Genomic DNA, 12,251 nt, shown 5'->3' on the forward strand with positions numbered 1-12,251 from the left:
CGTAGAACGCTTCTTTCTCGTCATCAGGCCTTCCTTCGTGTGGGCAGTGGACGTTGATGATGCTGTAGTTGAAGAAACGGCCCTTAACTCTTAACATGCACATCCTTACGCTGTCGCATCTTGCCCAACACTATAAATCCTGTTCCGAGTTCATTGGTGGTGTCACAGCTTTGGTAGAAGGTAGCCGCTCGATGTCCGCTTTTCCACACTTTCTGTCCAATCCAACAAAGTTCCGGCAACGCCACGATGTCGAAGTTGCGGGGATGTAGTTCGTCGTAAATTATCCTGTCACATCCTGCGAAACCTAGTGACTTGCAATTCCATGTTCCAAGTTTCCAATCGTAGTCCTTATTTCGTCGCGTGTGTCTTTGCCGATTGTATCGAGTCGTATTTTCTCCTTTGTTATTCGCAATGTTATGTTATCGACTCACCGTTTTGCAGCCCTACACAGAAAGATCGTGAGTGCATATTCGACGAGAAAGGCAATATCACCACAAGGTGGTAGGGCCCATATAGCCGAGGCGGTAAACGCACGGGTATTCAGCATGACCATGCTGAGGGTGACGGGTTCGATTCCCGGTCGGTCCAGGATCTTTTCGTAAAGGAAATTTCCTTGACTTCCTTGGGCATAGAGTATCTTCGTGCCTGCCACACGATATACACATGCAAAATGGTCATTGGCAGAGGAAGCTCTCAGTTAAAAACTGTGGAAGTGGAAGCTGAGAAGCAGGCTTTGTCCCAGTGAGGACGTTACGCCAAGAAGAGGAGAGGAGAGGAGTGGATTAATCTGTTTTTTTTATTTAAATTTATTGTTGTAAAACACACCTTTTTTAATCTAAGGGTGGAGAAGAAGAATAAATGTATGCGAAAGTTTCTCAAGTGACATCGTAAACGTCGGTGCATTTATAAAACATTTATTGTTTGCATCAAAACATAAGGGATCTTTAACCCTAAAAGGGATACCTGGACCCCAGGCGCCTTTCCGAGCTCGTCTTGATGGAGCACACTCAGCGAGGTGACGAAACTGAGGCCATGAAGGTATCCCTTTTAGGATTAATAACACATTTTGGTTATTATGCGTAGTACGCAGATCGCAAGAAATTTCTCGATGCGTGTAAAATTCAGTCAAGGATACTTCAAGCCTAGCTTTACCAAAAACCGTATGTAACATATGTAAACATTCAGATTGCCATTTTTAAAGATCATATATTTTTAAGAGCACATTCAAAGTATTCCCGTTATTTAGTGACCACCCGTTAAACAAATGGACTGTTGGGCTGTTTCCGTTTTGTTAAGCGAATGGCTTAGGCGCCACCTCTAATGAGGACCAATCGCCAAGGTATGATTGCCCAGCATGAGACCCAACCTATGGTTAGTTCAAGGCGTTCCTTGAAAAGGTCCAACAGTCTCCAAATTCACCCACACCAGACTTACGGATAGGGATATAAAACGCTTTTAATTTAGAATTCAAATAAACATATATTCTAGTTCACAATTTCAGTTCATCATCAAATTCGGCCCCTTCTGACCGTGGGTTGACGGTTGGTCAGGAAATTTGCCAACGGATGCACTCGACGGAGAGTTGTGGCTACGGTGGTTCCTAAATAGGACACAGAAAGCCGTCGCACGGCTGCACGACAAAGGAATCTTTAGACACCGCACATGGCATGCACATGTTTTCTATAGAATCACACTACCTTTCTATTCTTGCTCTTCTGCTCACAAACGTAACTAGCTTAGTGAAACTGTCTTTAATAATTCGACCACAGTTTACTGAAATGAAACACGGGGGATTAGCACTTCGAAAGATTTCTGACTTTTGAACATCACTTCCTCGATCACCGCGGTTATTGGCAGAGCCACACTTCCTTAACGTTCTCGAGTCTCCAGGCAAATGAACGAGTGACTCTAATGTCCTCAGATAAGAATCCTCGAAAGTTAGGTTTAGCCGGAAATGCTTCAGCCGAACGAATAAGATGAAATCATCTATTAATACTCCTCTGATTGAAATGCATCTCGCTCATGCAGGCTGCATCAGATCTTGCCTTCCCACTTTCCCATCAAATCCAAGGACACGAAGTGAAAATGACCTTCGGTTTTGATCCGTTAATAAGAGAATTTCTCTCCTTGACCTCGCGAATTAAATTGCGTAATGCTGTATTTCAGTTGCCTACCTCCCAGGCGCAGTTTTATCGTTTCCTTTCTAAAGCCTTCTTTCTTTACAGTGACGTGCAAGCAAGTTTGAACGGTTGCAATTCATTAAGCGGAACAAATTACTAATTCATTTATATTTAATTCTAAGGACAACGTCATTTATGTATAATAATAAAATGATTAGACAAATTTATATTTCGACAATGATTTTTCATAAGGGCCTAACTAACTTGATCGATTTCTCTTCGTCGACTCTCTCTTTCGCTAATAACTTGATCAAAACAAACAAAATCATTGGGGGTACTCACTAAACAGATTAAATTGCTGCGTAAGCCATGATTTTCTGCTTATTTGAAATGTTTCATGATTTTGTGAATCAAATAATCAAAGATTGCCCTAATGATCGCGAAGTTTAAACAGTTTCATCAGTTTACGCTGTTAAGTGCAGGCTTGATAATCCTCCTCGAAATCAAAAGAGTTTTGCAACATGCTCTAGAGCGGTGTTTTGCTTTTGCCTCGTCGCGAGGGAGCGAACGAACCCCAAACAGAGAGGCAATAAAAACTGAGCGAGGAAGAGGGGAACGAAAAAAGAGCCGATGATTATTTCGGTTTTTTGAGTGCGATTTTCGCCTCGAGAGTCTTTCTTTGTATGGGAGTGGAACTCGCGAGAGCTTTTTGAGTGTGAGGGGACGTGAGAAACACAACAAGCACTTATGAGTGTTGGACGAACTCCTCGCTGCGCGGCAAGCTCGGTGATGTTGAGGATTTGCGTTGTGATTTCTGAGTTTTATTTTCACTCCTCAGAATATCGCCAAAATCGCTTCCTCATTTTCTCGCGAGGGAGTTTCTGTCAAGTCTGGTTAAGTGAATATTCTTTTTGTTTCTATAGCAACATGTAGTCATCTTCTTCGCATTTCAAATAAAAAATCTTTGGAAAATTCAATACACATTCTGTGATAACACAAAGAGGGGATTGATGAAGAGAAATCGAAAATGTAAGTTAGGCCCAAATGAAAAAATCAGTGTCGATTTACATAGTAACATACGCTTGGCGTACCTGTTACATACAATACAATAAAAAATCGAGAAACATGGCGAAGAAGAATGAGGTGAAGCAACACCGGTATGTTGTTTCAGCCGTCAGCAAACCGATGCCTGAAATTACGAACGCGACCAACACTTCTGCAAGCGAAAGTGATTGCAGTCGCACCTCGGTTCCCGACATAACTTGTGTGAAGAGGAGCGTGAGTATCCCTACATACGAATGGATCAGCGATGGAAATGAGCGTCAACAGCTCATCGATGAGGATACAGTCCGGATCAGGGTTGCCACTATTTTTTCGAACTTATCTGGCAAGTCAGTAATAAAAAATCTGGCAAAATCTGGCGCTAGTCGTGGCTATGAAAATCTTAAACATTGTTTTTTTTACTGCCTTCAAAATTTTAAAAATAAACAATGTTGTTTTTCAATTAAATGATTACTTTATTAGATGCTCTCGAAAACATTTGATGGCAGCAGGGGATGTTGTCAAAAACAATTCCATGTGAAGTATGAATTTACAAAAAAAGCGTTTGTATTGTGTTCAACGTACACTCTGAAATGAAACAAATCTTGTTTAGTTTAAAATATAATCATTTTTGTCATTTACGAAGTTTACACGTGTCCCAGTTTAAAAAGTATACTGATATCACTTAATAATTTAAACTTAGGCAAATTAACGAGACAGTATTTTATTCTGTGTATAGCCCATGTTAGTCGAAAAACTTTTGCTCTGATCGCGGCCAAAAAAAGTTGTAACATCTCTATTTTCAATATTTTTGGTGAAATAACGAGTCATTTTTTCACTTTTTTAGTGGAATTCTTTAAGCATCAGAACAATTTATCCGAAGAAAGTTAATTTCAGTCAAATCTGCTTGTAAAAACTTGTAAAATTGTAACAAATTTTAGGCTTACTGCAAATGCATCGACATGAAGAAAAACGCATCCGAATTAAAAAGCCTCCACCGGAATCCGAGTAACATCACGAGTGCAGTCAATCATCCACCCCACTAAAATCGATCGTCCGCTGGCGCTGAAGGGCGCAACCTGCCGCATCCGAAAGTGCAACAATCCAATGATCATCCCGGAGCGCATAAGATGCATCATCAGTAATAATAGGAAGCGCAAGGCATCGAGAAAGGCGTTCCGGAGAAACCACGGCAAAAGCGAGAACAATGATGCAGTAGACTATGGAGCGCACGCTAATCATCCGGAAGAGGAGGAATCGCTGATGCCCAAGCGTTTTGAGCAGAACACCCATCCAAAATTCGATCGTACAAGGCTTTTTTCGTGCGTAAGCGAGGCTTCTGGGACGCTTCCGGAGATTCTGGCGATCTGCATGCCAGAAATCAAAATGTGGATGACGAAGTTTTATCCAGAAATTTTCGAAAACCCCTAAGTCACTATGCTGCTGCCCACCGGCTCCGTTCCGAGGAAACTACAATAATTTCATTTAATAATAAATAAAACAGAGTTACATCTCTCAATGTTTTTTTTCTTTTTCCTAAGATAAGATACAAAAATATATCTGTCCTATACATATTTAAGTAAATCCGCGTTAAACAAGCTTTAATATACCGGTGTTATACTAGGTTACGTTTAAATCAAAGTTAAACTGAGCCAGTATAGCCTGCATATAAACGAAGCCTAGGGTCAACTAGGAGAAAATGATTTAGCATGGGATGTATACTATTTAGTTTAAATTTTTTTCTGAGTGTACAAACCACAGTTATTGAGAAAGAATAGTGTTAACTTGACCATTACCGCATTGAATATTCAAAACAAGAATGACATTGCCGATTCATCCCTTCACGTACTCAGTTATTTCTTAGTCAATGAATGCAAATTCGATCGAGATTATCCAATCTAATTTCCACCAAAAACACTAAAAAATAATCAAATTGTACAAAAGCTGCGTAACATATCTTGAAATGTATGTTTTACGAGTATTCATTGAGCCTTAGTCAGCTGAAAAACAAGTATCAGGCAACCGACTTTGATACTTTGAATGTGCAAGAAAGTTAACGACAAAAGAAGCATGGTAAATTTCAACGCATCTGCTCGCGATTTTGGCGCAATAATTGTGATAAAAACGCATACGTAATTTTGAGCTGACTAAAATTCTCTTGTCGAAAAGATAAACTTTCAAAACACCAAGGTGGAATTCCGTTGATCAATAATCTGTTTTGAAAATAAAAATCTGGCAAAATCGCTGATTTCTCTTTTTGTCTTTTTGCCTCTTGAAAATCTGGCAGTGCCAGATAAATCTGGCATTATGGCAACCCTGGTCCGGATAGCAGCTGCCTGTAAGCTCACTATGGATCAAATTGAATTTTATCGTTGATTAATTGTAACTATTTTTGTATGGTTAAGTACCTTAATGTTCAATCTTTTGGATAATGTAAAAATGTACAAATGATTTTGGCCCTGTTATGCCCCCGAAAAAGCAAAAAAAGGGGTTTAGCATGACCATGCTGAGGATGACGAGTTCGATTCGTGGTCTGTCCAGGATCTTTTCCAAGCTGGTCCGAAACACTTAAATGGCCATAACTGCGGAACTCCGGAAACAATGAATCAAAATCCCCGTAGAAATTGGTTGAAACCGGTTGATAATTCACAGTTACTGTGCAAAAAAATGTTTAACAGTGAAACTAGAAAGAATAACCTTACTGTAAAAAATAGTTTTTTTTTTGCGTAGGAACTGCATCTGATGTTCAAATATGTAGAACAATTTTCCTTCTTTTAAACATAGGCTGTTATTTCTAGTTTCACTGTTAGACTAGGTTTTGTCATAAATTGTGGATTACGGTAGAATATTAATATTGTAGAAGAATTAGCTATTTATTAGAAAATCTTACAAATTTAAAAACTGTCCCGTTTCCTGAGTTGCGATTTGTGGACTTTTCAACCCATTGATCATTCAACCTAATGGCTTTCGGCTAGCAATCTTTTTACCGTACAATTACTTATGGCCTAGTTACATCGAAGTAATTATCAGTTCAAAGCAATTGAATTATTGTGAAAGATACAAACTGACGACATTTTTATGTTAAAGAACTGAGCTGAATAAAAAATCTGAACAATCACATTTTCAGTTTGAATTAAATCTTAGAAAAATAAATTAAAGATTTCGGGGATCAGTACATTCTGGCATATGGTATTTTCTAGCAAATAGTATTCTGGCAAAAGGGTTTCAGCGTTTGCCATTCTGGCGATCGTTTTTTTGGCAAATATCGCAGAATCAATTTTCGTTTTTGAAGTAAACATATAGCCTTCCGATGTACCTTGGTGTACGACGAAGGCAAAAAAAAAATACTTACCAAAGCATATCCACGACGATACATAATTTAACCAGCACATGCTGATTCCATGTTCTATCATGTAGATTGATATAAGCAAATTAACAGTAAGGACTAGACATATAACACTCTGCATATTTCGATATATATTATTCTCCGTGGACTTCATCAAAACGAATACATTAGCGATACACCATAACAAAACACCGGATACTCTGTAAGTAAATATACATATTAAGACGCTAGACTGAAAAATAAATAGATTTAAGCAACTTACAGTAACCATGGATGATTTGAATCTTTTTCAACGACTGGCAAAATTGGAAAAATAGCCAAAGCAATATTGGTCGACATTAACAGGAAAACAGAACTGCTCCCGGGACGCCGTTTTAGATGATAAACTAAATACAGTGTATTGCCAACCAAAAACAAACTGAGTACGCTACGTTGAAAAAATGCCAACACCTAGAACAGAGTTAAAATTGAAAGTTGTTAGGTAAAGTATGTTGATGAAAAGTCTACCCTCATATTGGAAAATCGTAAATCGTCAGTTTTTCTGTAAAGGGGGCACAACTGAAAAAATATGAATTTTCAGAATAAGTGTTTGAAAGTTGGGAATCTGGAGGTGCTTCACTCCTACCTACTCCCTTATTTCACTAATCACTTGACAAAAGTAAACGAATTTTAATTTTTGTATCATAGAAATGGACTAAAGAAATTTTGGAAAACGGGCAGCACTGCTGTGTGACGCGTTTGAAAAATTTTATCGTTTATTTTTTTCGTGATTTTTTGGATTATTGCTGTAGCTAACAACTCTACGCTGGCGCTCCCTTGCGACTACCAAATGACAAGACCCAACTTTGCAATCTTACGCATCGGCCATGTGAACGTCAGAGCCCACGAACACCACGTCGATGCTGTAAAACTTTTTTTGCAATTTCTCATCGAAATAGGCTGTTTTACCTCACGCAAATCTGACAGGAAAAGGCCTACTTTCCCACACCAAGTAAACAGTGCTGTAATGGTTCATTACAGCACTGATTTGCGTTGCGTAATGAACCATTACAGCACTGTTTTCAGATTTGATTAACTTCTTGGTGCTTTCTGGACGCAGGTTTGAAAAATTGTGACAACTGCACTGTATAACCCTTGGTATAACCTGCCATGATCAGACTTTCTTAAACATGGCTTAAACATCAGTGTGCAGTTTAATTAAAAACTATCTTCAATTGGTAATTTACGAAATTGCAAAAAACGTTGTACGCAACTCGGTGCAGAACTCGATTTTTACAGCACTAGTCGTAATTATCCAACTCGGCAAGCCTCGTTGGATAAGTGTACGACTCGTGCTGTAAAAATATTCATTCTGCACCTTGTTGCGTAAACTACTATTTTGCAATTTCTCATCGTAATAGGCTGTTTTACCTCAGGCAAATCTGACAGGAAAAGGCCTACTTTCCCACACCAAATTAACAGTGCAGTAATGGTTCATTACAGCACTGATTAGCGTTGCGTAATGAACCATTACAGCACTGTTTTCAGTTTTGATGAACTTCTTGATGCTTTCTGGACGCAGTTTTGAAAAATTGTGACAACTGCACGGTATTACCTGTTATGTTCAGATTTTCTTAAACATGGCTATGAACATCAGTGTGCAGTTTGATGAAAAAGTTTTGTTAAAAACTATCCTCAAGGGTAATTTATGAAATTACAAAAAACGTTGTACGCAACTCGGTGCAGAACTCAATTTTTCCAGCACTCGTCGTAATTATCCAACTCGGCAAGCCTCGTTGGATAAATGTACGACTCGTGCTGTAAAAATCGTCATTCTGCACCTTGTTGCGTAAACTACTATTTTGCAATTTCTCATCGTAATACGCTGTTTTACCTCACGCAAATCTGACAGGAAAAGGCCTACTTTCCCACACCAAATTAGCAGTGCTGTAATGGTTTATTACAACACTGATTTGCGTTGCGTAATGAACCATTACAGAATTGTTTTCAGTTTTGATAAACTTCTTGATATTTTTTGAATACAGCATTGAAAAATTGTGACAACTGCACAGTATAACCTGCTATGACCAGACTTTCTTAAACATGGCTATGAACATCAGCGTGCAGTTTGATGTACATTTTTTGTTAAAAACTATCCTCAAGTGGTAATTCATGAAATTGCAAAAAACGTTGTACGAAACTCGGTGCAGAACTCGATTTTTACAGCACTCGTCGTAATTATCCAACTCGGCAAGCCTTGTTGGATAAATGTACGACTCGTGCTGTAAAAATCTTCATTCTGCACCTTGTTGTGTAAACTACTATTTTTGGATCACTTCTTTGGAAACCAAGCTTATATAATCTGCCCTTGAGGACCCGTTCGCAGGTCTAGACATGACTCCTCTCTCTCAATAGCTGCGAGAATCGAACATCTCGCAGCCCACGTCATTAAAAAATATGCATTTTCAGAATAAGAAAGATGGGGCTGCAAAACGGTGAGTCGATAAGGAGAGCATCCAATATAGCTCTGGTCCTCACAAGTTCCTACCTCATGCTTCCACGGGTCAAGCGATGACAAAGACCGCCAGCTAAGAGTTGTGTGCTTAGCTGGTAGTGCAGCCTGGGCACTGTTGTCCTTCTGACTTCAGCTAGATTGAGGAGGTACGATCCGAGTATCTGTTCACCAAGGAGGTGCGGCTCAAACAGCGTCTGTTCTGGCATCCAGCGGCTGAGTAAGAAACGCTGCACCACGCCCAGCTAGATCCAAGGTGGTAGCCCCATCAGCGTGGTCGTCCCAGTGTTGGTTGGGACGTTAAACAGAACTGGCACGATGGCCCTCCGGCGAGACAGGAGTGTTGGCGTAGGCCCAATAAGCCACCCGTAAAAATCCCCATTGCGAATAACATAGGAGAAAATACGACTCGATACAATCGGCAAAGACCCACGCGACGAAATAAGGACTACGATTGGAAACTTGGAACATGGAATTGCAAGTCACTAGGTTTCGCAGGATGTGACAGGATAATCTACGACGAACTACATCCCCGCAACTTCGACATCGTGGCGTTACAGGAACTTTGTTGGACTGGACAGAAAGTGTGGAAAAGCGGGCATCGAGCGGCTACCTTCTACCAAAGCTGTGGCACCACCAATGAACTGGGAACAGGATTTATAGTGTTGGGCAAGATGCGACCACGTGTGATCGGGTGGCAGCCGATCAACGCGAGGATGTGCATGTTGAGAGTTAAGGGCCGTTTCTTCAACTACAGCATCATCAACGTCCACTGCCCACACGAAGGGAGACCCGATGACGAGAAAGAAGCGTTCTACGCGCAGTTAGAGCAAACATACGATGGTTGCTCGCCGCGTGACGTGAAAATCGTTGTCGGCGACATGAACGCGCAGGTAGGAAGGGAGGAAATGTACAGACCGGTAATCGGGCGAAACAGCCTGCACGCCGTATCGAATGATAACGGCCAGCGATGCGTAAACTTTGCAGCCTCCCGTGGTATGGTAGTCCGAAGCACCTTCTTCCCCCGCAAAGATATCCACAAAGCCACCTGGAGATCACCCGACCATCAAACAGAAAACCAAATCGACCACGTTCTAATCGACGGTAAATTCTTCTCAGATATAACCAACGTCCGCACATACCGCAGTGCGAATATAGATTCGGATCACTACTTAGTCGCTGTATGCATGCGCTCAAAACTTTCGACAGTTATCACCACGCGTCGAAGTCGAACGCCGCGGCTCAACATCGAGCAACTTCGTAACGTAGAAGTGGCTCAAGACTACGCGCAGCAGTTAGCAGTGGCCCTACCAACGGAAGAGCAGCTTGGCGCAGCTACACTTGAAGATGGCTGGAGGGACATCCGATCCGCCATAGGTAGTACCTCGGCTACAGCACTAGGCTTCGCGACTCCGAATCACAGAAACGACTGGTACGACGGCGAATGTGAACAGTTGAAAAACGAGAAGAATGCAGCATGGGCGAGAATGCTGCAACACCGTACGAGAGCGAATGAGGCACGTTACAAACAGGCGCGGAACAGGCAGAACTCAGTCTTCCGGATGAAGAAGCGCCAGCAGGAAGAACGAGATCGCGAAGCGATGGAAGAGCTGTACCGCGCTAAGGACACACGAAAGTTCTACGAGAAGCTGAACCGCTCGCGCAGAGGCTTTGTGCCACAAGCCGACATGTGCCGAGATAATCACGGGAATATTCTCACGAGCGAGCGTGAGGTGGTCGAGAGGTGGCGGCAGCATTACGATGAGCACCTCAATGGCGACGTTGCAAGTACCGAAGGTGGCGTGGTAACAGATCTAGGAGTATGTGCACAGGACGAAAGACTTCCGGCCCCTGACCTTCAAGAGATTGAGGAGGAGGTTGGCCGGTTGAAAAACAACAAAGCCGCTGGAGCAGATCAGCTACCAAGCGAGCTTCTAAAATACGGTGGAGAAGCACTGGTGAGAGCACTACACTGGGTCATTACCAAGATTTGGGAGGAGGAAGTATTACCGGAGGAATGGATGGAAGGTATCGTGTGTCCCATCTACAAAAAGGGCGACAAGTTGGATTGCGGGAACTACCGCGCGATCACACTACTGAGCGCTGCCTACAAGATACTCTCTCAAATTTTATGCCGCCGTCTATCACCGATTGCAAGAGAGTTCGTGGGGCAATATCAGGCTGGTTTTATGGGTGAACGCGCTACAACGGACCAGATGTTCGCCATCCGCCAGGTGTTGCAGAAATGCCGCGAATACAACGTGCCCACACATCACTTGTTCATCGATTTCAAATCGGCGTATGATACAATCGATCGAGAACAGCTATGGCAGATTATGCACGAAAACGGATTCCCGGATAAACTGATACGGTTGATCAAGGCGACGATGGATCGAGTGATGTGCGTAGTTCGAGTATCAGGGACACTCTCGAGTCCCTTCGAATCTCGCAGAGGGTTACGGCAAGGTGATGGTCTTTCGTGCTTGCTGTTCAACATTGCTTTGGAGGGTGTAATAAGAAGAGCGGGGATAAACACGAGTGGGACGATTTTCACGAAGTCCGTTCAGCTGCTTGGTTTCGCCGATGATATTGATATTATTGCTCGTAAATTTGAGACGATGGCGGAAACGTACATCCGACTAAAGAGTGAAGCCAGGCGAATCGGATTAGTCATTAATGTGTCGAAAACAAAGTACATGATGGCAAAGGGCTCCAGGGATGAATCACCGCGCCCGCCACCCCGAATTCATATCGACGGTGATGAAATCGAGGCGGTTGAAGAATTCGTGTACTTGGGCTCACTGGTGACCGCCGACAACGACACCAGCAGAGAAATTCAGAGGCGCATTGTGGCAGGAAATCGTTCTTACTTTGGACTCCGCAGAACTCTACGATCGAATAAAGTTCGCCGTAACACGAAGTTAACCATCTACAAAACGCTGATTAGACCGGTCGTCCTCTATGGGCACGAAACATGGACCCTACGTGCAGAGGACCAACGCGCCCTTGGAGTTTTCGAACGGAAGGTGTTGCGCACCATCTACGGCGGAGTGCAGATGGAAGACGGGACTTGGAGAAGGCGAATGAACCACGAGCTGCATCAGCTGCTGAGAGAACCAACCATCGTCCATACCGCGAAAATCGGGAGGCTACGGTGGGCGGGTCACGTCATCAGGATGTCGGATAGCAACCCGACTAAAATGGTTCTCGAGAGTCATCCGACCGGTACAAGAAGACGTGGAGCGCAGCGAGC

The 12,251-nt window shown here is 42.4% G+C and overlaps 1 protein-coding gene across 1 annotated transcript in view; it reads right to left on the bottom strand.

Moving 5' to 3' along the window:
- The window catches only part of LOC109411792 (GPI ethanolamine phosphate transferase 1-like), a 206,913-nt gene that overhangs the window by 35,724 nt on the left and 158,938 nt on the right, over positions 1–12,251 (bottom strand). The window contains exons 10-11 of the mRNA XM_062851741.1: positions 6,770–6,957; positions 6,514–6,707 (exon numbers count right to left, since the gene is read on the bottom strand). Of these exons, the coding sequence (XP_062707725.1) occupies positions 6,514–6,707; positions 6,770–6,957 (382 nt within the window). The remainder of the gene's footprint in view (positions 1–6,513; positions 6,708–6,769; positions 6,958–12,251) is intronic.

The sequence above is a fragment of the Aedes albopictus genome, chromosome 2 (genome assembly GCF_035046485.1).
Source record: "Aedes albopictus strain Foshan chromosome 2, AalbF5, whole genome shotgun sequence".
In the NCBI taxonomy this organism is placed as follows: Eukaryota; Metazoa; Arthropoda; class Insecta; order Diptera; family Culicidae; genus Aedes; species Aedes albopictus.